We start from the raw sequence: 25,937 nt of genomic DNA on the forward strand, positions 1-25,937 counted from the left end.
CCCATCCTGTTTTCTCTTACTGGCATGGGGCTTTAGTCTCCAAGCCCCTCAGCGGCCCCACACAGACCCCTCCCCACCTTTGTGGTCTGGTGAGAAGCCTCTGCCCACAAGATACAAGTGCCTCCCCGCCGCTCTGCCCCTCCAAAGACAGCTGGCTTGTGTTAGATGCTCTCTGAACAGCAGGTCACAGGTCCTGACATATCTCCTGCTCTTTACCTTGAAATGACTGACACCACCGACCTGCCCAGAGGGCAGGTGTTTGGACGCACCACAGCCTGGCCCAGCCTCTCCTGGGTGATGATGGACAGCCCGTCGCGTGGCAACCCCACTTCCTCAGCAGAGACAACATCCTGTTACACCCTCTTTTCATGCTGAGCGGCTCTAGCCTCCTCCGGAATGAACTCCCTGCCTGCAGAGTCATCTTCAGAATGAGTCAGCTCCGCCCTTGTCCCAGGCAGGAGACTCGCGAGTGGATGTGAAATGCGGATTCCCGGTGAGACAGAGGACATTCCATATCTCGTCCCCTCACGACTGTGTGCGTCTAGTTATTTCATAGGAGAGGGGGAAATGTGAATTGTAATTTTATGTCCTAAGTCCTGTTCTTGGTGTCTGACCAGCTGATCCCAAGTTTCACATCCTTGTCTGTGAAGCTAAACTCGATGCTGCTGTGTGGGAAGATTCGGAGAGAAAACTCTTAGGTAAGTTTTCACTGTTTGGTGTGTAACAAATACACCACTTCCCTGAGTTGCTTTCTGGAGCTGCCTGCTTTGTAACATTCTACCTGACATTTTAAAGACACGAAATTTCACTAAATTTCAAAATCTTTTATACATCTACATAGTTGATTTATACCATATTATGCTGTGTGTTTGGGGGAGAGGGGAGGCAAGGTTTCAGTCTGTAAATTTGTTCCTAAAACAGTAACAGGGGTGAAAAATAAATTGAAGTGATTATACTTCTCTATAGGTATGAATTAAGCATTCCTTTTTTTTTTCTTTTTTGAGACGGAGTTTCATTCTTATTGCCCAGGCTGGAGTGCAATGGCACGATCTCGGCTCACTGTAACCTCCGCCTCCCGGGTTCAAGCAATTAACCTTCCTCAGCCTCCCAAGTAGCTAGGATTACAGGCAACCAACACCACACCCAGTTAATTTTTGTATTTTCAGTAGAGACGGGGTTTCACTATGTTGGTCAGGCTGGTCTCGAACTCCTGACCTCAAGTGACCCACCCACCTCGGCCTCCCAAAGTGCTGGGATTACAGGGGTGACCCACCACGCCCGGCCTTAATTAAGCATTTCCTAAAGCTGCACTAAAATCCTTTAGGTCACTCAAGTGCCATTTGATATCATTCCACGAGATGAAGCTGGAAAGAAGACCTAATACTTGGGGCAGCGGAAAGTCCACTTTGAGTGCAGCGTCCCTCTCTACGGTTTTAGTTTTTAAGCGAAGATGTGTCCTTTTCCAGGATATAGATTTTTCAAGCTCAGCACCATTGATGTTGGGCTGGGCCATTACTGTGGGGCTGCCCCAGGCATTGTCGGAAGCCTAGTAGGCTCTCCGCTCTGAAGGTCAGCAGCAGCAACCTACCTCTCGCCCCAGGTCATGACAACCAAAAACGTCTCCAGACACGCCCAATGTCCCCATGGGAGGGGGCCTAGAGGATGGTGTGCTATGGTGGCCCCACAATAGCTGTCTTTGTAGCCCTAGAATCAATGTGATCTTGTCAGGGCACTTTTTTTGTTTTGTTTTGTTTTGTTTTTTGAGATGGAGTCTTGCTCTGTCGCCCAGGCTGGAGAGTAGTGGCACAATCTCAGCTCACTGCAACCTCTGCCTCCCAGGTTCATGCAATTCTCCTGCCTCAGCCTCCTGAATAGCTGGAATTACAGGCATGTGCCACCACACCCAGCTAATTTTTGTATTTTTAGTAGAGACGAGATTTCACCGACCTGGTCACTAACTCCTGACCTCAGGTGATCCGCCCACCTCGGCCTCCCAAAGTGCTGGGATTATAGGCACGAGCCACCATGCCTGGGCACTTTTTAAAGGCTGGTTGTTATGGGCACTTTTTAAAGGCTGGTTATTATGGCAATGTCTTCGTCCAATGAGGATTTAAGGCTTCTTTGGGTACCAAGATAATTATGGCCATTATCTCAGGGTTATCATTTTCAACAGGAATAACCGTGTCCACTGTTGTTTGTCTGATCCTCAAATAGCAGAAGATTCAGGATCATCTAGCTTTAATGCTGGAGGAGACTTTAGGGACCAATCTTATCCTTTTACACTTGTGGCTCAGAGAGGTTAAGCAACCTCTCCAAGGTCACACAGCCAGCAGAAGTAACACCCTGCGTAGAGATCATCAAGACAGCATCAGAGCCCTTTAGTACGATATCCCGAGTGTCCCGCATGCAAGCCATCGGCACTGTGTTTTGTGGCTCAATATTTTTCAGTTTTTAAGAAAGATACACTTTTTGGAAAAAGAAATGAACACAGTGAATGCCCACATCAGCAGAAAGACGGTTTTCTATAATGAGTTCTTTTTCTCTTTATTTCGAAGAAGGTTTAATTTTGCCACAGTTGCTAAAGAAAACATTACACACGGCCCTTATTAAAAAACGGTGTGACAGACTTGTCAACAAAAAGAGTCAAATTTGTAAAATATTTGATGAGATTTATTCTGAGCCAAATATGAGGACCATGATTGGTGACACAACCCCAGGAGGTCCTAAGAACTGGTGCATAAGGTGGCTGGATTCCAGCTTGATTTTATACATTTTAGGGGGACAGAAGTTACAGGCAGAAAAAAAGAAAAGGGCAAGACGATCCCCTGCCACCTCCATGACACCATTTCAGTTGTGTCTTCTCCAAACACCTCACGGCATCGTCTTTCAAAATTCGGCTTTGTCATTTAGCAGTGTGTGCAGGTGTACACGTTGCCAGTCGATACGTGTAAGGTGTCCAGTGGTTTGGTCCAGAAAGGTGACACAACTCCAGGGATGGAGGTGGGAGGTGTCCAGGTCACAGGTGGAGTCAACGATTTTCTAATGGGCAATTAATTGAAAGAGTTAAGTTATTATTGTAAAGACCTGGAATGAACAGAAAGGATTGTCTGGGTTAAGATAAAGGTTGTGGAGACCAAGGTTTTTTTGTTTTTGTTTTTGTTTTTGTTTTTTATCTTCAGAGCTCTTATTGGACCTAAAAGAGGTGCCAGACTCTTAGTTAAATCTCTCCTAGATCAGGGAAAAGACCTGGAAAGGGAAGGGGATTCTGGCGGGATGTAGATTTTCCCCTCGAGAGACAGCTGTGTGGGGCCCCTTCGAAATATGTCAAATAAATATATTCTGGGGTAAAATGCTTGATTTCTTCCAGGGCCTGCTCTCTGTCATATGATGCTGTACTAGAGTCAGGTTGGAATGTAGTATCTTACTGCTGCAGAGTCTGTTTTGTCAGTCTTAGGATCTCTGCTTTGATATTAATGCAGGCCACCCGAAGAGCCTGTCCAACCCCCACTTCCCATCACGGTCTCAACTCACCCTTAAGGTCACTTGAAAGCTCGTGGCTGAGGGGGTTTGTGGGGGACTAGAATTTTATTTTTTACAGTCTCAAGGGAATCACGATAGGTGCGGGGCCACTGCAGTGGTACTGGGCTCAACTCTGAGTATAACAAGAAAAATGGGAATGCACAGCCATGGAGCGGGTGAGGGCAGATGGAAAACTATGAAGAGGTGACATCAGGCCAGGGGGGTTCTTGTTAGAACCACTTGGCAGGATTTCTGCCGCAGGCAGGCCTGGTGATAAGATACTGAGGGTGGGGGATGAGGAAGATGACTGAATGGGGAATAGTGGACGGGGAGGAGGATGGAATGAATGGGGGGAGGATGAATGATCAGGGGTGGATGGAGGGATGGAGGGTGGATGGATGGATGGAATGGGGGAGGATGAATGGAGGAAGATGGAATGGATGGATGGAGGATGGATGAATGGTGGAGGAGGATGGAATGAATGGGGTGGATGAGGAATGGATGAGGATGGAGGAATGGAGGGTGGATGGATGGTCAGATGGAATGGAGGTGGATGGAATGGAGGATGGAATGGAGGATGAATGGATGAATGTACTGAGGGTGGGGGATGAGGAGGATGATCAGATATCGGGGGTTGGGGATGAGGAGGATGGTCAGATATCAGGGTGGGGGATGAGGAGGGATGGACAGATATCGGGGGGGGGGGATGAGGAGGATGACAGATATCGGGGTGGGGATGAGGAGGATGGTCAGATATCAGGGGGGTTGGGGGATGAGAGAATGTCGACATCAGGGGGTGGGGGGATGAGGAGGATGATCAGATATGGGGGTGGGGGATGAGGAGGATGGTCAGATATCAGGGCAGGGAATTGTCACTGCATTGACTCAGCAGGATTCTTTTGGACGGAAGGGGCCAGGGGCCCAGGTCAGAGCCCTGAGTGCCTGGAGTTAGGTCAGGGAGAGTCTTTGCCACAGTGAGGCTGAGAAGCTGAGCATCTGATCTGTGGGAGTCCAAAGACCCTTATGCTTACTGCGGACTTGCTGTCAGCAGATCCTGAACTTAGGTTCCCGTGTTTTAAATTGTTTGCAAGCACAGCGGTCCTGCTCTCCCACCCACAGAACTCCTATTGCTCACTGGTGAAGGACACTGTGGATTTAAAATCAGGGACGTTCTTCTTCCTCTCTCGCTCACTACACAGCCCTCTGAGAACACAGTCATTTTGCTCTGTGTAGGAGGAAGAAACAGGCAGAAGAGAACTCCTCCCGTCCCTCTGCTAATGGCTTTTAAAACAGTCTGTCTGTTCTGTAATGGAACAACCAAACCTCGCAATGAGCGCATATTGCTTAGGTGAGCAGAAAATAAGAGTAAGACAGTCCCCTGACACCTCGATTAAGCCATCTCGATTGTCTTCTCCAGACACCTCATGGCATCGTACTTCAAACTTCAGCTTTGTCATTTAGCAGTGTGTGGAGGTGCACATTGCTAACCTCAGCCTCACTGAACACTGTTTTTTTTTTTTTTTTCTATGACATGTGGATAATGGTGCCTGCCTCAGACACCTGTGATGTTTGAAAGAACCAATTTACCAAAGGGCTTAGCCTACTGCCAGACACACCGTGCGCCCAAGATGAACGTTTGTTGTGTCATTCGATCTGTCGGGGAAGGAGGTGAGACACCTGTGGGAGGCAGGGCAGGAGGGGAGTACACAGGCTGTAAACAGCAGTGCCCAAGCTGTGACACAGCAAGCTGGGAATCCGCCTGGGTTTCATTCAGTCTTCCACATCCCACATGAGTACTGGTTATACCTGTGATTGTTTTTTAGCAAACAAAACCGTTTTATCATTCTGCTTTAAAGATGGCCGAGTGGAAAGACGCAGTCCTGGAATGTTTAAATTCAAGCTGAGGAACTTACCAGCCACGTGACTGAGGAGGTTTTGGTTTCATCTTTCTAAGCCTCAGTTCGTTCTTTGTAAGACAGGCCTTAGCATGCTGTGAGTGTGAATCTGAGGAACCCAATGCTGCTGGAGAAAGGGGTCCAGTCCAGACTCCAAGAGAGGGTTCTCGGATCTTGCGCGGGGAGGAGCTCAAGGGAGTCGCAGAGTGCAGTGAAAGACAGCTGCTCTGATGCAGAGTGGGACGCCTGTGGAAAGCAGGAGGAGGAAGGTGCCATCTTTCTTTCAAAGGCATCTTGTATCAGTGTATAAGCCAAGCTATATGTAAGTGCAGGTGGGCTGACGGTGTGACAAAATCTAGTACTTTGTGGATGTACTTTGTGGCATTTCAGTGTGTACCTACATTTTAGCATGACTATAACCATCCAAAGGTTTTTTTTTTTTTTTTGAGATGGAGTCTCGCTCTGTTGCTCAGGCTGGAGTGCAGTGGCGTGATCTTGGCTCACTGCAACCTCTGCCTCCCAGGTTCAAGCAATTCTCCCGCCTCAGCCTCCCACATAGCTGGGATTACAGGCTAGTGTAACTGCCACACGGGCTCGTGTTGCCTGCTGCCTAGACAGAGCTGATTTATCAAAACAGGTGAACTGCACAGAGAAAGACTCGCTGTGCGGGAGACCAGAGTTTTATTATTACTCAAATCAATCTTCCCAAGAATTCGGAGTTCAGAGTTTTCGTTGTTGTTTTTGAGATGGAGTCTTGCTCTGTTGCCCAGGCTGGAGTGCAGTGGTGCAATTTCACCTCACTGCAACCTCCGCCTCCAGAGTTCAAGCAGTTCTTCTGCCTCAGGCTCCCAAGTAGTTGGCATTACAGGTGTGTACCACCATGCCTGGCTAATTTTTGTATTTTTAGTAGAGACGGGGTTTTGCCACGTTGGCCAGGCTGGTCTTGAACTTCTGACCTCCAGTGATCCGCCTGCCTTGGCCTCCCAGAGTGCTGGGATTGCAGGTGTGAGCCACTATGCTCAGCCCTGGAGTTCAGAGTTTTTAAGGATAATTTGGTAGGTAGGGGACCAGTTAGCTGGGAGTGCTGAGAGGTCAGATCAGAGATGAAATCATATGGATCAAAGCTGTACTCCTGGCCTGAGTTAGTTCCTGGGTGGGGGCCACAGGATGAGATGAGCCAGTTTATCCATCTGGATGGTCCCAGCTGATCCAGCAAGTGCAAGACCTGCAAAATATCTCAAGCACTGATCTTAGCTTTTTCAATAGTGATGTTATCCCCAGGAGCAATTCAGGGAGGGTCAGAATCTTGTAACCTCCAGTTGCATGAATCCTAAGCCATAATTTCTAATCTTGTGGCTAATTTGTTAGTCCTACAAAGGCAGTCTAGTCCCCAGGCAAGAAAGGGATTTGTTTCGGGAAACTATAAACCAAGTTTCTCCCAAAGTTACTTTGGCCTACACCCAGGAATGAACAAGGACAGTTTGGAGGTTAAAAGCAGGATGGAGCTGGTTAGGTCAGATCTCTCACTGTCTCTCTCACTGTCTCAGTTATAATTTTGCAACGGTGGTTTCACTGGTTTTAAGATGGAGTTTATTTTATTTTTATTTTTTTGAGACAGAGTTTCATTCTTATTGCCCAGGCTCGAGTGCAATGGCGTGTTCTCGGCTCACTGCAACCTCCGCCTCCTGGGTTCAAGCAATTCTCCTGCCTCAGCCTCCTAAGTAGCTGGGATTACAAGTGCCTACCACCACACCTGGCTAATTTTTTTGTACTTTTAATAGAGACGGAGTTTCCCCATGTTGGCCAGGCTGGTCTCAAACCCCTGACCTCAGGTGTTCCACCCACCTCTAGCTCCCAAACTGCTGGGATTACAGGCGTGAGCCACCGCGCCGGCCACGATGGGTTGATTTTAAAACGGTGTCACCCTGGCTCTCCTAGGTTCCTGTTCCTCTAACACCATGAACGCTGCTGGCAGTTCTCCGGCCTCCAGGGAGGCCTCCACACACATTTACCCATGTTCTTAGACAATCCTAGGGACTCAAGGTTTCAACAAACCTAAATGAGCCAGCAGAAAAATAAACTTGAACATGAATGTCAACGTTTTCCCACGTGTACTAAAGGGTTATAATAATTTTGAAATGTTTATTTCAAAGAGCGTTGGTAATTTAAACGTCCTATTTAATCCCCAAAACAGTCATGAGGGGGAGATAAGGCAGTTATCTTCATGGTACAGGAAAGGAAAAAAGCGAGGGTCCAAGGCCCACTATACCCTCAGCTCCATTAGCCCCCGAGGCCTCCCCCGCCAGGCGGACACTCCCAGTGCAGATGTTCTGTATCGATCGCTTGCTATCGGTTCTTTCAACGAACTGTATCGATCACCAATTAAGTGGTAGGTACGCCTCTAGATGTCGATTTTAAAGAGGGGACAAACATATTAGAGAGAAGAAACATAAATAACTTGAATAACAACCTTAGCGAACTGCTGAAACTCCTACAGACAAAAACTCAGGCGTGGGCGCAGAAGGGCCGGGGATGGGCTCGGTCAAGACCTGAAGGCCCGGGACTTGGGCCCTGTGAACTCAGCGCGCGCCCCGGGGAGGCTCCGGCTCCGTCCACACCCGGAGCGCGACTCAGCCGCAGCCGGGCCAGGGCTGCTCTGCGGAACGGCGCGGTCGGGCTCTGCCGCAGCTTTCACGTCCCCTCGGCCCCCTCCGGGTGCAACGCGACGAGGCGGCCCGCGGAGCTCCACGGCCCCCTCGACCCCGCCCGCCAGGGTTCAGCCAGGCCCCGCCCCCCGCCGGCCCCGCCCCCCGCCGGCCCCGCCCCTCCCGCCGGCCGAGGTTCTGCGCGCCCGCCGCCCCGCCCCCCGCGCCCGCCGCCGTGGTAGCGCCTAGGCGGGGCCTCTCGTAGCCACGCCCCCCGAGGGCAGAGCGCGTGCGCGTGCGCGTGCGCGGGCAGTGTTTGAGGCCGGCCAGTCGTAACCGGGCGGCAGTGCCGTCAGTGAGTGCCGGGAGTCCTGCAGGCGCGCGGCGGCGCCAAGCGTGGGGAGCCCGGGTGAGGGGCAGCCCAGGTGAGGGCGCGGGGAGCCGGGCGAGGGGCCGGGAACCCAGGTGAGGGGCAGCCCAGGTGAGCGCGCGTGGAGCCCAGGTGAGGGGGCCGGGAAGCCCGGGTGGTGGTGCCGGGGATCCCAGGTGAGGGGCCGGGAACTCAGCTTAGGGGGAACTCAGATGGGCGCGCGGGAGTCCACGTGAGGGGCAGCCCCGGTGAGGGGTCGGGGAGCCCAGGTAAGGGAGCCCGTGTGAGGGGTCGGGGAGCCCGGGTGAGGGGCTGGGGTGGCTCCTAGCGTCCGCGGTCCCAGCCCTGCCTTCCGGTGGGCGTGCGGCACCCCCGGCCGTGCCGTTTCCGGACAGTAGCTTGTGGGGGGCGTTCGAGCCCTGCAGCCCGGAGTTCTGCCCGCGCGGGTGCATGGTGGGCTTGGGGGGCTCCTCACCGCGACGCTGACTTTGGAGCCCTTGAGCGGCGCGGATGCCGGACTGTGGGAGGGGACAGGCGGAGGCGGAGGCGGAGGCGTCGCCCCTGACCTCGCTCTCCGCAGACCGGCCGGGCAAGTATGGTCAGCTCACCTGTGTGCCCACGAGGCAGGGAGGCGGCTCCTGCGGAGCCACAGAGGTGCTGTCGGAGCTGCTGTCCAGGACAGCAGGTGTCACGTGGGTGTGGCCTCCACTGGTCACCGAGTTAGCTGGGGCGGAAGGGGACAAGGTGGTGCTCAACAGGGTGTGGGAGGCGGAGGGACGCTGGGTCAGTCAGCACCTGTAGGAGGAGGGAGGGACGCTGGGTCAGGTCACCAAGGTGTGCGGAGGAGGGGGGGACGGGGGCGGAGAGAGCGGGCGCTGGGTCGGGTCAGCAGCGGGTGGGAGCCGCCTGGGCTCTGGGCCCTATCGCCAGCTGCTCTGGGTTGGGGTTGGGTGTGGACAGTAAGGAGGGGAGCCAGGGGCTCCCCAGCCTGTGTGGATTCTGCTGTGACTGTTCTCTGAAAGACTGGGGCGAGGCGGCTGTTTCTGACTCCTGTTTCCGTTTACCCTCTGTGTGAAATCTGTAACTATCCAGCTTCTGCTTACCTCACTCCCATATTTTGAGTTTTATTTACATACAACTTTTCAGGAAGGCTGTGAGAGAAAAAAGCAGTGAGCAATGGTGAAGGAAGCGTAAGTGATGGAGGGAATATGAGATGGCCACAGCTCCCCACGGAGCTTGAACACTTTTGTGCCTGCCTTTCAGACTGGCTGTCATCGAGGCTGTGGTTTTTAAGGAAGTTCTTCCTGAGCATGCAGTTTCCGTAAAAAGAGCGCAGGTTCTCCAGGTGGCCTCGAGATGTTCACTACAGAATGTCTCATGATAACGAGGAACTGGGCAAAAGCCTGGCAGGACATCGGGTGGGTAAATGGTGGAGTCCCTGCAGCCGTTTTACCGAAGAGGATTAGCTGTTGCTAAGAGAAGAGAAGCAGGCCAGGGAGCAGCTTGTATGCTGTTATCCCCTTTTACGTAAAAAGGAAGAGTTTATATCTAGAAAAACAATTGATGCAGCAGGCACCAAAAAATAGTGATAGTGCTTGGAGCTGTGTAAGAGGATTGTGAGTGTTTATTTTTGTATTTTTATGCTTGTTTATATTTTCTGAATTTTGTGTATTAAACATGTATTTCTTTTGATTTTGGAAAACATATTTTTACCAGCCATCAATGTATAATTTCCAAATGTTAGGAGTATAATTCTCATGTAAATAGCTCTTGTCAGGTTATATTTCAGTCACTAATGCAGTATCCAGCAGGATAGGAGTGCCAGTTCAAAAGAGAATACGCAAAACTAGGATTTTATGAGTGAGTGGGTAAAAGGAATGCTGAGAAAAGATTGCCGGATTAGGTATAAGATTGGTGAATATCCTGTGTGCATTGAAGCCACAGGTTTTGGGATTGTCTTTTCTTCTTGATGGAAGGAGAATTAACTTTACAGATTGTAAAATGTGTGACCCTCAATCAGTGGTAAATAGTTTAGTTATTTCTCCTAGAAAGTCAAGTGATTGTCGGGGTTGTAAAACACTCAACTTGTGTTAGGGAAAAAAGCATGCAACCGTTTTTTCCTTTTTGACTTCACTTCCAAGTTTGGATAAACTATCTCAACAAAACACAAAAATGCTGGTATCCTTAGCCGTTTAGCCCCTAGTAAACCGGAGGAGCGCATAGATGCATGACAGAGCCGAAGGGTTCCTGTGGCCACTGAGCCTGGTTCCTGGTCACAGTGCAGCAACAGAGCTAACACTCTTACTGATGTGTTTGCATTCAGATTACTAAAAACTGCATGGCTCAGTGCAACAGAAGAGCTGAAACCACAGAACCTTAGAAGACAAGCTTTTTGTATACATTTTCCCCAAAGAAAATGAAGATCTGCAGAGTCAAGAAACGGTGGCCTTCCAGGAGCTGTTTCTTCTCCGGCTCTGCTTTCTCTACTGCAGAGAGGAAAGGGGCTGGTGTGGAAGGGCTTGGAAGCCTTCCAGAGTGAAAGAACAGGATAAGTCCATTAGGTTTGGCCTCCAGCTTTTCCCATGGAAGGAACAGCGACTTCCAGCTGTGCATTACACTTAAGGACTCCTTTGTGTGGCCTGAGCCTTGTGGAGCACAGCAAGGCAACAGTGGGAACCCCTGTGTCCCATTTTGCATATCAAGAGTGAGAGGGTGTGGTTGGGTCAAGAAGCAGAAATAGAAACAAAAGGAGAAGCTGAACTCTTCCCATACCCCTTCTCCGCTGCCTATCAGAACAAGGCCTAGTCACACTTCTGTGGGTGCCTGCCTTGTGACTTGGGGTGAACCACAGCTGTTCTCATTACAACACTGACGCCACAGAGGGACAGCAGAGCTCTGCAGGACTCCAGGAAGACTGGCCACTTGGGCGGGACCCTGCCTCTGGGGCTGGCCTTCTACCCTCATGGCTGAGAGAGCTGAGGAGTTCACCTCCTTTGTGAACTCCTGGCTGGAAGATGCTGGTTGGCACTAACGAAGCTCAGAGACGCACAGTCACGAGTTAGACTAGAACAGCACCAGCTTACCCAGAGAGTTCCTGTGCACACTACTGTGTAGAAACACACATAATCAGGAGGTCTGAGCAAAGAATCAGAACAGGGATTCGCTACAGGATTGGAAGGGGCGGTAAGCATTCTGGTCTTTATAATCTGCTGTTTCTGCATCCCTAATTGGCACCTGTTCTCTGACTGCCGGGAGGGTTTGCCCACTCTCAGCTCTGGCTCACCTGTTTCTGTTTCAGCGTCTTTCACCTGTCTGCCATTTTTCTGTAGATATGGTAATCTCTCCACAAAGGTATCTGGAAAACTTGAAGACCTGGTAGCTATGCGCTCTTCAGGTGGAGATCACACAAACTGGTTGAACATCTGGCTCATAGTAGGTGCTTCATTTCCACTGCTCTGTATGTTTCTTTTCTTTTTGAGATAGAGTCTCAACCTGTTGCCCAGGCTGGATTGCAGTGGCACAATCTCAGCTCACTGCAACCGCCACCTCCTGGGTTCAAGTGATTCTCCTGCCTCAGCCTCCCAAGTAGCTGGGATCATAGGCACGTGCCACCATGTCTGGCTAATTTTTTGTATCTTTAGCAGAGTTGGGGTTTGACCGTGTTGGCCAGGCTGGTCTCGAACTTCTGACCTTGTGATCCACCCACCTTGGCCTCCCAAAGTGTTGGGATTACAGGTGTGAGCCACTGCACCTGGCCTGCTCTGTGTGTTTCTTTTTCCCGTAGTCAGACACTGGGGTCCAGGGTGGTTAAGAAAGAAACTCGTTTTCTTTCTTTCTTTTTTAAATTGAGATGGAGTTTCACCCTGTTGCCCAGGTTGGAGTGCGGTTATGTGATCTCGGCTCACTGCGACCTCCACCTCCTGGGTTCTAGCAATTCTCCTGCCTCAGCCTCCTGAGTAGCTCAAATTACAGGTGTGCGTCACCACGCCTGGCTAATTTTTGTATTTTTAGTAGAGACAGGGTTTGGCCATGTTGGCCAGGTTGGTCTTGAACCCCTGACCTCAAGTGATCTACCCACCTTGGCCTCCCAAAGTTCTGGGATTACAGGCGTGAGCCACTGCGCCCGGCCTGAAACTTGTTTTCTTAGCTTCTAAATAGAGAAACCAAGATCAGAACCCACTAAGCCAACTGCTCTTCTTGGTTTTTGGTTCTCATGTCCTGGAGTCCTTCTCACCTTGACCAAACCAAAGACCTCCTGAAGCATCACTTGGGCTAACCACTTCCACTGAGGTGGGTTTGAGTCACTGCTCTGGGCAGAGCCTTCTGGAGGCCGGGACTCTCTCGTCTCAAGGCAAAGGTCCCACAGAAGTTAGTGGTCTTGGCCAAGAGCAGCACATTGATGCACCTGTGGCAAAATGGGACCTGTAACCCAGATCTCATGACCCACTCGTGGAAAAGCACAGGAAGAAGTTTTAGGAGGGGTCCATATTTTAACCTTTAACAGTGTTGTTCAGGGGAATCCTTTTAATGGATTGCTATTCTGTGCTTGACACCTGTCCTTTCCACCCAGCCTGCTTTTCTTTAATGCTGGTAAGCCGTCTCCCCTCCAGGCATTAGGCTGCACTTGAAGTTGATCTGCTCTGGGAAGCGCATAGGGGTTCAGCGATGCCTTGCTGCACACTGAATACCAGAGCCAAGTGCTCTTGCCAGCCCCTTAATACCATGTTCAACCTGGTTTGTGTACAAGTTAACAGAAGTGCGTTTGGAGATGTGTAAGTACACTGGAGTCTTGATATAGCATGACCAGAAGTGTGGGTCACGAGGGCAGAAGTGTGGGCACAGCAGCCGCTCAATCGTCATCCATAGCATCTATCAGAGAGCACACCTGTGTGCCCTGAACACATGCACCAGGGGCAGCGTGACACAGGAGCCGTTTCTCTAGGGAGAAACATGAATGCCAGTGCTGTCTTTCCCGGCATCAGATCTGTGTTCTCACAGAGCTAGTCTGTGTTAACTCTGGAGTGTCGATGGAGAAACAGACAAACACTCGTACTATTTTTGCCTTTGATTACATGACCATTATCAAACCAAGAGGTTGGGAGTTATCAGTGCCCCCTTGTCATTTGCATCAGGTCCCGGGACTCACATTGAGTGCATGCTGGAGTGAGCTGGTGCTTCCCATGCCCTTGGGGTGTGGTCACAGCGACCTTTTTGCCTGAATAATGATTGGCGAGTTTTTGCTGAATGGCCACAGTGAGTGGCCCCTCCTATGCCTCTGGCTCTAGTCGTGCTGCCTCACAATTCAGTCAATTCTGGGGTCCCTTCCAGAGAGCAGAGGGTCCAGCTGTTTGGGGAGTGAGGTGCTCCCAGCCCTGCTGTGTGTTCGCTGAGTGACAAGAGTCCCCACTCCCGGCAGAAATTCCATTATCTGGGCAAGTCCCTACATACTGGGTGAGGGGGGAAGAGGGGATCTGAGGCTTTGTCGGTAGCCGTTCCTATGTCCTCGTTGTGTGCGTGGGGTTCCTGCCATGTGAAAGGAAAGGCTGGAATCAATCACAGGTCCCTTCCAGTTTTGAGAACTTGAGACTCTGGTGTTTGTAGCTTTGCAGACAGGTTCAGGCTTAGGTAAACTGGACCCCTTGAGCATGATTCAGTGTCTGTTCATGTGTTCCATAAATGTTTCTTGAGGGCCCGCTGTGGACCCAGTGCTGCATCAGGCAGAGGAGATGCTGTGATGAAGGCAGGTGTGGTCTGTGCCCTCACAGAGCTTGCTGTCCAGTGGAGGTGAGGATTTAGTAAGCACTTGTATCAAAAATGAGTATTTGGGGGATGCATCAGGAGCTTGTAGCAAAGATACTTAACCCAGTCCGTGGGACTCCCCTGCTCTGGGAGGGCATCTGGAGCAAATGGCCTTTAAGTGAGGACCTGGCAGGTAAGATGGCGCCACCTGCGGGGAGGTAAAGACTTTTCCCGGGAGAGGGCCCAGTAGCTGCAGAGCCCGGAGGTGCAGGAGAGCGTGATGTTTTCAAAGGACTGGAAGGCTGTAGCATGGAGTGAGATGCTGGGGTGGTGAGAGTGGAACCATAGAAGGCCGCGTTCTGCAGAGTGCCGTAGGCCACAATCAGGAGTTCAGGCCTTCCCTGCCCGTGTTGAGAAGCCGTTCCATGGCCTTAACCAAGGAATAACACGAAGAACAGGAGCACAGGTTCTCATGACATCCTTGGGGTGTTAACTAGGATCAAACAGCAGAAGTTCACTGCTGTAACAAAGTGTATCCCAGTGCAACGAGTTAAGTGTGTTTCATCCTGCAATGCTTGAATTGTGTGACTGACCGGGGCTGCTGTGAAGGCGGGAGCCTTGCTGGTGGGGTGCACATAGGACGAGCATAGGACCTCGTGTTCCTGCCAGCACTGCTCCAGCCTCCTGTTATGGCTGGACCGCTCTAGGTTTAGTTTCATTTTCTTTCCTCCTATACTGTCAGTGGATATTATCTTGGTATGTTTATGTATCCTGGTAAATGCATTAAGAATAAGGTACAGAATTAATTTGTCGTTGAATGTTTGCGTTACTGGGGTAGTGATGTGTCCTTGCTTCTGTTGAGTCAACATAAAATGAATGATCTTTTCTTTCTTTAGATTGAAGATGGACACGTGACAGTCCCAGGGACCGCTGCACGGACTTCGTTTCCTTAGACAAGACACAGTGTAGGGCCCGGCCCGTGTTGGGCCCAGGACTCCTTTGGAATACAGTGTGGACAATGAATCCCGTGGGCGATGGGGGCACATCAGAGAGCATTTTTGACCTGGACTATGCATCCTGGGGGATCCGCTCCACGCTGATGGTCGCTGGCTTTGTCTTCTACCTGGGCGTCTTCGTGGTCTGCCACCAGCTGTCCTCCTCCCTGAATGCCACGTACCGTTCTCTGGTGGCCAGAGAGAAGGTCTTCTGGGACCTGGCGGCCACGCGTGCAGTCTTTGGTGTTCAGAGCACAACCGCGGGCCTGTGGGCTCTGCTGGGGGACCCTGTGCTTCACGCTGACAGGGCACGTGGCCAGCAGAACTGGTGCTGGTTTCACATCACAACAGCAACGGGATTCTTTTTCTTTGAAAATGTCGCCGTCCACCTGTCCAACGTGGCCTTCCGGACATTTGACTTGTTTCTGGTTGTCCACCATCTCTTTGCCTTTCTTGGGTTTCTTGGCTGCTTGGTCAATCTCCGAGCCGGCCACTACCTAGCTATGACCACATTGCTCCTGGAGATGAGCACGCCCTTTACCTGCATTTCCTGGATGCTCTTAAAGGTAAGTGCATGTGTCAGCAGAAGATGACACGTGCCTCACGCATTTAATCACTGGCTAGAATGTCTTGGACGCTGCCATAAACTCAACAGCAGGTGGGATTGCAGCACACACATTCAGTTACAGACTCATTTTAGTTGAATGCAATTTTCTTAATTTTAAATCTTTTAGGCTCTCTACTCCTTAAGGAAAGAAAGCTCAGTAGATCTTATGGCTCAGTAGTGTCTGGAAGCACTTAATTTTTTTCTTTCTTTTAATACTTTTATATATATCTCTATTTTTTTTTTTTTTGAGACAGTCTCCCTCTGTCGCTCAGGCTGGAGTGCAATGGCATAGTCTCGGCTCACTTAACCTCCATCTCCCGGGTTCAAGCGATTCTCCTGCGTCAGCCTCCCGAGTTAGCTAGGACTACAGGTGCACACCACCACGCCTGGCTAACTTTTTGTGTTTTGAGTAGAAACGGAGTTTCACTATGTTGGCCAGGCTGGTTTTGAACTCCTGACTTCATGATCTGCCCGCCTGGGCCTCCCAAAGTGCTGGGATTACAAGTGTGAGCCACCACGCCTGGCCTCTTCTAATACTTTAAAAAAAGTAAAGTAATATATGTGTGTACACACGTGTCTTGCTTGCTTTTTAGTTTTGAATAAGGTTGTTTTAGTAGTGCTCAGAAGTATTGGGACATTGCAGAGTTATTTGCCTAGCACTTTCTTTGTTTTTGAAGAACATGTTTTAAAAATGTTTGTCACTTGATTGTCATATTGATGTCAAAATGTTCTTCATGTTAAACAATTTAATTTTTTTTTTTTTTTTTTGAGACGAAATCTCACTCTGTTGCCCAGGCTGGAGTGCAGTGGCGCGATCTCGGCTCACTGCAACCTCCGCCACCCAGGTTCAAGCAATTCTCTTGCCTCAACCTCCCAAGTAGCTGGGATTACAGTACCCACCACCACGCCTAGCTAATTTCTGTGTGTGTGTGTATTTTTAGTAGAGACGGGGTTTCACCATGTTGGCCAGGCTGGTCTCGAATTCCTGACCTCAAGTGATATGCCCACCTCGGACTCCCAAAGTGCTGGGATTACAGGCATGAGCCACCGTGTCCAGCCTTAAAATTGTTTTTACATAGATTCTTGCTATCTTTTATGACCTATCACGTTGTTTATGCAATATTTGATATTAAATTTGAGATCCTGCAAATGTTCTACCATTCACACGAATGGGTTGTGTTACTGCGCGTTTCTTGTGTACAGGAGACTGGTAGCCTTGAGAGGAAACATAAGCATAACAAATCACTCTTGCCTTTGGGGTCTGGGTGGGTAGATGGTATCAGTCCATCAAAAGTGCACTGAAGTGTAAACAGTACCGACTGTTCACGCATAACCCCCATGGACGCCAGCCGCGTGTCAGGCACTGCTGGCACCTGGGAACTCAAGGAGGAGCTTGTGTTCCTGCTGTCCCCTGAGGTTGGCCCCATCTGGCACCAGATGGGGTGTGTGAGCACAGTGACAGGAAAGTGCAGAGAAGCCATGGCCCCAGATGGGGACCCTGTGCAGGAGGAGAGGGGGGCACGTCGGAGTTAAGGCAAGTGAATGAGGGTGAGTCGGGCACAGTTATCGCCAGTGCAGAGCCTCACAGGGTGGCCATGGAAGTAGATGGAGCCCACAGCAGGTGATACTGGAGACGTCCTTGTGAGTGCGTGGTTTGGGCGGTGGCAGGAGGAGTTTGGGGGCAGTTGTGATTTAGGTAGACCTTACCAGGGAAGAAGGGTTGGAACCATGAATGGTTTGAAAGAGGCCCTCGAGTGACCTGGCTACTGAGTTCCCTTGCTGAGCAAATGACTGAATATGAAGCTGCTGGTCTAAGTGTGGGGTCATTTTAGGAACGATGCTGTGACCTGGGACCTTATCAGCGTCCTGTGCGCGGCATGCAGTTTTCCAGTTTTCTCTTTGTAGGCGTTATTTCCATAAGAGCGCGGGCTTCTGGGGATGTAAGGCAGGGCTGTGACTTCCCCGGGTTTGTCTGGCGTGAGATCAGCGTGGAGTGGAGAGGTGTGTGCTGGAGGAGGAGGCCTTGGCCTGCGCCCCGCGTTGCCTGCTCCTCTCACCTGAAAACAGCAGACTTCAGGAGTCACTTGGCTGTGGCAGAAAATAGAGTTCTTGAAAGGAAAGCAGAGGCGCTGACTCACATCGATTCCCTAAACATCAATACCGCATCAATGTCCCGAGTGGTAAACAGTGACTGAATTATTAATACATCCCACAAGATCATGTGTTTGGGGTCATTAGCGTGTTTTAAGAAATAGATTAATAATTACCTTGTATTTTTTTTTATTACAAGTTCTTTAAAAAAACAACAAGAAATGAATCAGTCTCTCCAGTCCTGAGGGAAAGCAGTGTTGGATTTCTCCAGGGTTTTATCTGTGCTTCTCCTGAAGCCGGGTGTGGGGACAGCGCCTCCTGCAGGATTCGCCGACACAGGCGTCTCCAGCGGTTCTCCCTCCCCAGGTGTGGTGGTGGAGCCCAGCCTCCAGGAGGACAGGCTCAGAGCGAGACTTCATTTTGGAGTTTGCACATTCTCTAAAGCTTTTAGGGTGCTGTTTGTGTAGAATGGAGAAAGGGTTATTTAAGTATTTACTTCTAACCCTGCTCATGTTAACTGTGTAAAGCCAACAGACCTCAATAACAGAAAATTATAACCTAAATTAATATAGCTCAGGGCCAGTATGTCTACATAGTTCTATTTCGCTCTAGTTGAAATAATAGTAAATGCAGTAAGAAAACACTGTGTCTAAAATTTTGAAATTCTTTTAAAGCTGATAGATTCTCGCATAGCAGTAGGGCATGAGGATTCAACATTTCTCCCCCATCAAGGTCTGATTTGATCAGAACTAAAGGATGTAAAGACAAAATATGACAATCAATTTAGGATGGGTGTCTAAGTCGAGCACAGTGGCTTGTTCTTCGTATTAGATTTCTGTCTTAGATTTGGTTCTGAAATGTTTCCAATTACATAGGACTCAAACATCTAAACATGATTTATCCACAGACTCACTAGTTCAAAGTACAAATGAGGTGATATAAAAACACTGTCAGGCCGGGTGCGGTGGCTCACACCTGTAGTCCTAGCACTTTGGGAGGCCAAGGCAGGCAGATCACTTGAGCCCAGGAGCTCAAGACCGGCAACATGGCAAAACCTCATCTCTACAAAAAATACAAAAATTAACTGGGCATAGTGGCACACGTCTGTAGTACCAGTCACTTGGGAGGCTAAGGTGGGAGGATCACCTGAGCCTGGGAGTTCAGGGTTACAGTGAGCTGCGATTACGCCACTGCACTCCGGTCTGGGCAAGAGTGAGACCGTATATCAACAAAAAACCAAAACCCACTGTCAGTTTTAATATTATTTATACGTGTGTGTGTACATATATGTATGTATATAGTCGACTTTCTGATTCCATGGGTTCTGTGTCTGGATTCAACCAACTGTGGATCAAAAATATTTGGGAAAAATTTAGAATAATACAACAATAAAAAATATAACAAATACCAATACAATATAACAATTTTATATAGCACTTACATTGTATTAGGCATTATAAGTAATCTACAGATGATTTAAGGAGTAAGGGACAGTGTGCTTAGGTTATATGCACATACAAAGCCATTTTATGTAAGGGACTTGAGCATCCGTGGCTTTGGGTATCTGCAGGGAGCCCAGGAACCAGTCCCCCAAGGATACTGAGGGCAACTGTATATTTAAGTATGGATATAACTGCCGGGCGACAGAGCTTGGCATGTGTTATGTCACAGATTTTGTTCCTGTAGATTTTGCCTCTTTTTTCAGAGCCTTTGGTGACTTTGACTACAACAGTTTTGGTGCCTTAGTAAAACCAAAGAACTCTCAGTTCTCAAGCTTTGAGTTTTCTAAACTTAAGGTAGTGATTATATTCTGATGTGACTATTGATAATTTAAGATGACTACTTTCAGTAAGTGAGGAAAATGGTGGAGGAGAACTTTTTGTGAATTGTGAGGGAATGGCCGAGTGAATGAAGACTGAGCTCGCAAGAGCCTGGGACTGAGTGCACGGTGTACTGTACAGTTCATCACTGTGTGGGGCCTTCCAGCTAACGCAGAGGATTCTGACATTCAAAACGTCGACTCTTCAGTGTTTTGTCTTCACACACTCTTTTCACTCCTGTTGATACCGTACGCTGTCTTGAGGAGTAATGAGCACTCTTGCAGGCCCTGTGCCAGGCGCCGGGTCATAGCAAAGACGATTCTCAGTCTTCCATAAGGGAATCTGGTGGCAGGCACGTGTGCGTGTGGCGGTGCTCCAGCACACACATGACAGAAGATTCTGGAAGCTGAATTCAGGAAGGGCAATACGTGTGTGGTGGTGCCCAGCACACACATGACAGAAGATTCTGGAAGCTGAATCTGTGAAGGGCACACGTGTGTGGTGGTGCTCCAGCACACACATGACAGAAGATTCTGGAAGCTGAATCTGTGAGGGGCACACATATGGGTGGTGGTGCTCCACACACATGATGACAGAAGATTCTGGAAGCTGGAATCCATGAGGGGCACACATGCATGGCAGTACCCCAGCACACAAATGATGACAGAAGATTTTGGAAGATGGAATCTGTCAGGGGGATACTTGCATGTGACTGTGCTTCTGTTCACACAGAAGGTTCTGGAAACTGGAATCTGTGAGGGGCAGCTGTATGTGTGGTCATGCTCCAGTACACATGTGATGACAGAAGGTTCTGGAAGGTGAACTCTGTGAGGGTTGGATATGAATGTGACCCTGCTCCAGTACACACACATGTGATGACAGAAGGTTCTGGAAGGTGAAATCTGTGAGGGTTGGATATGCATGTGGCCCTGCTCCAGTATACACACGTGATGATAGAAGGTTCTGGAAAGTGAAATCTGTGAGGGGCAGATGTGTGTGTGGCCCTGCTCCAGTACACACACACGTGATGGCAGAAGGTTCTGGAATCTGGACTCTGTGAGTGGCACACGTTCGTGTAGCCATGCTGCAGTCCACTGCGTGACAGAAGGAGCATTGTCTTTCCTTTAGTTTGTGTCAGCCGTTTGATAAATGCTTGAGTGTCCAGTTTGATAACTAGCGAGGGAAAACAGTGTGTGAGACTTCTGGTGTCCTTGCGACTCCATGCATAGGTCTGTGCCTGACCCCAGTGCACCCACATGTTCACTCGAACAGGGCTACTGGGATTGTCTTAGCCACGCTGTTCATTTGGCCTCAGACTGCATCCTACTGAAGCCCCATCATCAGTGGAAAGGGCTTGTGAGCTGAGTTTGTCCACGCAGCAGAGGGGTGGGCAGCAATATGGATGGTTTACATAGACACGGTCAGAGACGTTACCCAGACCCAAAAGAGTACACAGTGTGTGATACTGTTCCATGTACAGTCATGTGTTGCTCAACGACGGGTGTGTTCTGAGAAATGTGTCCTTAGGCTATTTCGTCATCGAGCAGCCGTCATAGAGTGCCCTTCCACGTGTCTAAGCCAACTCCACCCTCGGCTCTATGCACCAGAGCCCATTGCTCCCAGGCTGCACACCTGGACAGCACGTGGCTGTACTGAATACTGCAGGCGAGTGTAAAACAACTGTAAATATCTGTGTATCTAAACATACCTAAGCATAGAAAGGTATAGTAAAAATACTGTGTTAAAGATGAAAAATGGCACACCCATGCAGGGCGTGAACTGGGAATGGAGCTTGCAGGACTGGAAGCTGCTCTGGGTGAGTCAGAATGAGTGGTGAGTGTGAGGGCCTATCACTGTGCACTCCTGTAGACTTTATGAACTCTGTGTACTTAAGCAATGCTAAATTTATATTAAAAATTTCTTTAATCATAAATTAGCCTTAACTTACTGTAACCCTTTTACTTTATAAATTTTAAATTTTTAAAACTTTTCCACTCTTTTGTAATCACACTTAGCTTAAAACACAAATACATTGTGTGTGTGTGTGTGTATATATATATTCTTTATACCCTTATTCTGTAAACTTTTCTTAATTAAAAAAAATTTTTTTTAAATTGTTGCAATCTAAGACGCAGATACACATTCACCTAGCTCTGCACAGGGTCAGGATCGTCCATATCACTGTCTTCCACCTCCACAGCTCATCCCACGGAGAGACTTCAGGGGCAGTAACAGTCATGGGGCTGCCACCTCCCGTGATGACAGTGCCTTCTTCTGGACCTTCCTGAAAGACCTGCCTGGGGCTGTTTATAGTTAACTTTATTTTCATCAGAGAAGGAGTACACTCCAAAATAATGATAAAAGTATAGTATAGTAAAATAGTAAATGATAGGAACTGTTGAGCTCCATTATGATCTCGTGTGGGCCACCGTCTGTCTGTACACTGCGTTGTGGACTGAACAGGCGCTGAGCCCTGGGCACTGCTGTCGGACACTGCGTCGTGGACTGAACAGGCGCTGAGCCCTGGACACTGCTGTCGGACACTGCGTTGTGGACTGAACAGGCGCTGAGCCCTGGACACTGCTGTTGGCGCAGTTGTCAGGCCTCACCTGGGTTTGGGCCCACCTGGTCCTGCCACTGTGGGTCTGAGGGAGGTGTGAGATCGAAAACTTGCCTGTGCCAAAGTCCAGCATTGTCCTTCACCACTTTTGGACCTGGTAGTTGTGGCCGGTTGTCAGAGTGACTATATTGTTTACCACCCAGACAAGGATGTCAGGGACTGCCCAGGCAAACCAGGATCTGCAGTCTCCCCAGGGGCTGAGAGCCAGCTACATTTGGGACTTTTGGTTTAGACATATCAAGAACCTCCAAGAACTTGTAGCCTAACTCTCTACTTTGACAAGTAAGAACTAAGTTATAGTGTTAACTCTTCACGTTTCGTTTCAATCCCACGTCACTTAACCGTCCAGAACTGACAGCCACGGGTTCTCCTGGTCTGTGTGAGTTTCTCCCCTGTCCTGTTCAGTTTGGAGGCTCCAGGCCTGTTTTGGATCCTGCTTCCTCTGCTCTTCTTCCTGAGTGTTCGTTGTGCCTCAGCAATGCTGAGTGCGTGGGAAGTGTGTGGTCCTGGCCCACCAAGGTGGCCCCAAACACAGGTGGGAGCGTTTCGTTTGCACCCGGGGTTGGGGTGATGTTTGTGGAAAGCGGCACTGGCGGTCTCTGAAGGCGTGTGTGTGCGTGAGGCTGCCGTGATGCACATGTGGGAGCCCCGATGTCCCCTCTGAGACCTGGGAAAGACTCCAGTGACAGCTGTGTGAGGCAGGCTGGGCTACTCTGTTCTGCTGGCCTTTCTCTTCTAATTTCCCTCACATTTATTTTTTCAGTCCAGGCTTAGAATGGATACTCTTCGACTCAGGTTGGGGTTACATCCCATTAAGCTCATCATAAGTTAAAAATATTGTGTCGGAAATGTGTTTAATACAAGCAGCCTACCAAACATCATGGTATACAGCCTGGCCTGCCTTTAACATGCCCAGAAGACTTGGATCTGCCTACGCTTGAGCAAAATCTTATAGCACAAAGCCTGTTTTACAACAGAATGCTGAACAGCTCCCGTAATTCAGTGAATACTATACTGAAAGTTGAAACAATGGTTATGTGGGTACTTGAAGTACGGTTTCTACTGAGTGTGTATCACATTGGCACCATAAAATCAAACAATTGTAAGTCAAACCATTGTGAGTAGGGGACTGTTGATAAAAGCTAATACACTTGGGGCTTTAAATATTCAAAACTACCAGAAGAACATGTTAGAACTTTTTATTTTATTTTTTTGAGACAGAGTCTCACAGAGTCTCACTGTTTCTCCAGGCTAGAGTACAGTGGCACGATCTCAGCTCACTGCAACCTCTGCCTCCCAAGTTCAAATGATTCTCATGACTCAGCCTCCCAGATTAGCTGGGATTACATGCCTGGCTAATTTTTTTGTATTTTTATTAGAAGTGGGCTTTGCCATGTTGGCCAGGCTGGTCTCAAACTTCTGACTTCAAGTGATCTACCCACTTCGGCCTCCTAAAGTGCTGCGATTAGAGGCATGAGCCACCGTGCCCGGCCCAATTAGAATATTTTGCCGGGGTGGTATACTGTATTAGTCAGCTTAGGCTGCCACAGCAGACTGCCATAGACTAGGTAGCTTGAACAGCAGAAATTCCTTTCTCACAGTTTTGGAGGCTGCAAGTCTGAGATCAAGGCACCAGCAGATTCGTGTCTGGTGAAGACCCACTTCCTGGTTTACATGGCCACCTTCTGGCTGTGTCCTAGCATGGAGGAGGGGAAGGCTCTGGTCTCTTCTTATGACACTAATCCCATCATGGGGCCCCACCCGCATGACCTCATCACTTCCCAGGGTCTAGGTATGGGAGCTTGAGATACCTGTGTCTGGTTTTGCCAAATAAATATTGCTTATTTACCTAATATGTGCAAATTCAAGATAAAGACTGAAGGGAGACCGAAAGAAAGGTTGAATTTATCATAGCTTTAGGGAACGGAAGTCAAAAGCAAGAGGAGCAGGAGAACAGCATGAGCGGGCAAGGGTCAACCCTGCTGGCCCAGGCGCGCCCACGGAGCCGGCGGCCTCCTTTCAGAATGAAGTCCCAGTGAGAGCAGAGCCCTGGGGAGGAAATTCTGTTGCTTTGAAATGAATTTGTTTTGCTTGGTAAGTAAGGTAGCAAATACCTCTTTGTGATGTGAAGAATGAACGTTGGCAGTTTCGTATTAACTTGTGCATTTGTCTTGTCTCCGTGCAGGCGGACTGGGTATTGACTTGTGCGTTTGTCTTGTCTCCGTGCAGGCGGGCTGGTCCGAGTCTCTGTTCTGGAAGCTCAACCAGTGGCTGATGATCCACATGTTTCACTGCCGCATGGTCCTGACCTACCACATGTGGTGGGTGTGTTTCTGGCACTGGGACGGCCTGGTCAGCAGCCTGTATCTGCCTCATTTGGCACTCTTCCTTGTCGGACTGGCGCTGCTCACACTAATCATCAATCCGTACTGGACCCACAAGAAGACTCAGCAGCTTCTCAGTCCGGTGGACTGGAACTTTGCACAGCCAGAAGCCAAGAGCAGGCCAGAAGGCAACGGGCAGCTGCTGCAGAAGAAGAGGCCGTAGCTGCTCCAGCCGGGGCTCCTGGGCACCAGCGGATCCGGTACACCGATTCTGGGAAGCTCCGTGAATAATGGCTTTTGAATTAATGAGGCGGCGAATGTTTTGTGTTTAGTTCTGAGGGCAATACTAACTTTATTTCTCATTAGTATTAATTTTGAAGTAGCTACAAAGTATTTTTAAGAAATTATAATTTTGTGAATATCCTGGCAGGTTCTGTCAGTGTAGCCGCACCAGACCGTGTCAAGCATCTAGGAGAGGAGTCCATGGCGTCCGGGGGCGTCACACCTGTTGAGGAGTGGGGTGGCTTTGTCTGAATGCTGGAAAGGGCTTCATAGTAAAGTGCCTCCCACTGGGTGGGTGGGTCAGCGTCGATTCTTTCCAGCCACACACTCATATGCCGTGTGTCTTATTCAGAAGTCACATTGTTTTCAGTTGGAGAGAATTGGGCTAAGATAGAACATAATACAATTTGTTTCTTGTTAAAGTTTCCCAGCATATGAAATTCTAAGCTGGGCAGGGTGGGTCACACGCAATGTAATCCCGGCACTTTGGGAGGCTGAGGCAGGCGGATCACTTGAGACCAGGAGTTCGAGACCAGCCTGGCCAAGATGGTGAAACACCATCTCTAGTAAATTACAAAAATTAGCTGGGTGTCGTGGCACACATCTGTAATCCCAGCTACTTGGGGGGCTGAGGCAGAAGACTTGCCTGAACCCAGGAGGTGGAGGTTGCAGTGAGCTGAGATCACACCACTGTATTCCAGCCTGGGTGACAGAGCAAGACTCTGTCTCAAAAAAAAAAAAGTCTAAACCCAGGTGTACGGCAGTGCCATCTGGTGGCAAAGGGTACAAAGACATCGCTGAGGGATAGTGACGCTCCGGTAGCAGCAGAGACTCCTTGGAGTCTAACCCCCACCAACCAGAGCCTGCGGTGGTCGAGTGAAATCTTGCAAGGTTTTTTTCTTTAAATCATGGAACCTGTTTTAAAATGAGAATTTATCATTCATACTGTATTGCTCATTTGACAAAATAAGGTAGGCATTTCGTAATCAGGTTGTCTGGGTTTTAGAGCTGTTTTTAATTGACTGAGTTA

General features: G+C 49.3%; 1 protein-coding gene and 1 long non-coding RNA gene across 5 annotated transcripts; one reads left to right on the forward strand and one right to left on the reverse strand.

The window, feature by feature from the left end:
• Positions 1 to 367: 367 nt before the first annotated feature.
• Positions 368 to 25,329, forward strand: CLN8 (CLN8 transmembrane ER and ERGIC protein). Of its 4 annotated transcripts, none has more exons than XM_021942802.2 (4): positions 368 to 493; positions 618 to 698; positions 15,065 to 15,729; positions 24,531 to 25,329. In XM_021942802.2, exons 3-4 carry the CDS (start codon positions 15,187 to 15,189, stop codon positions 24,846 to 24,848), a joined length of 861 nt encoding a protein of 286 aa, XP_021798494.1. In that variant the 5' UTR covers positions 368 to 493; positions 618 to 698; positions 15,065 to 15,186; the 3' UTR covers positions 24,849 to 25,329. The 4 variants fall into 4 exon arrangements, with proteins under 4 accessions (XP_021798494.1, XP_031525201.1, XP_031525202.1 ...); XM_031669342.1 differs by lacking the exons at positions 368 to 493; positions 618 to 698 and adding exons at positions 8,375 to 8,484; positions 10,753 to 11,612; XM_031669341.1 differs by lacking the exons at positions 368 to 493; positions 618 to 698 and adding an exon at positions 8,316 to 8,484.
• Positions 2,524 to 8,172, reverse strand: LOC108587133. Its single transcript, XR_001905298.3, has 3 exons — positions 7,885 to 8,172; positions 5,433 to 5,660; positions 2,524 to 3,039 (listed from the first exon to the last, which is right to left on the reverse strand). It is a non-coding gene; the product is annotated as an uncharacterized LOC108587133 (long non-coding RNA).
• Positions 25,330 to 25,937: the final 608 nt, after the last annotated feature.

Source organism: Papio anubis, chromosome 8 (genome assembly GCF_008728515.1).
Source record: "Papio anubis isolate 15944 chromosome 8, Panubis1.0, whole genome shotgun sequence".
Taxonomy (NCBI): Eukaryota; Metazoa; Chordata; class Mammalia; order Primates; family Cercopithecidae; genus Papio; species Papio anubis.

What these genes read in the sequence shown, in the direction of transcription:
- CLN8 (XM_021942802.2), top strand. Translation starts at nt 15,187, where the DNA reads ATGAATCCCGTGGGCGATGGGGGCACATCAGAGAGCATTTTTGACCTG. An exon ending in TTTCCTGGATGCTCTTAAAG is followed by an intron (nt 15,730 to 24,530) that starts GTAAGTGCATGT and finishes GTCTCCGTGCAG; the next exon opens with GCGGGCTGGTCCGAGTCTCT.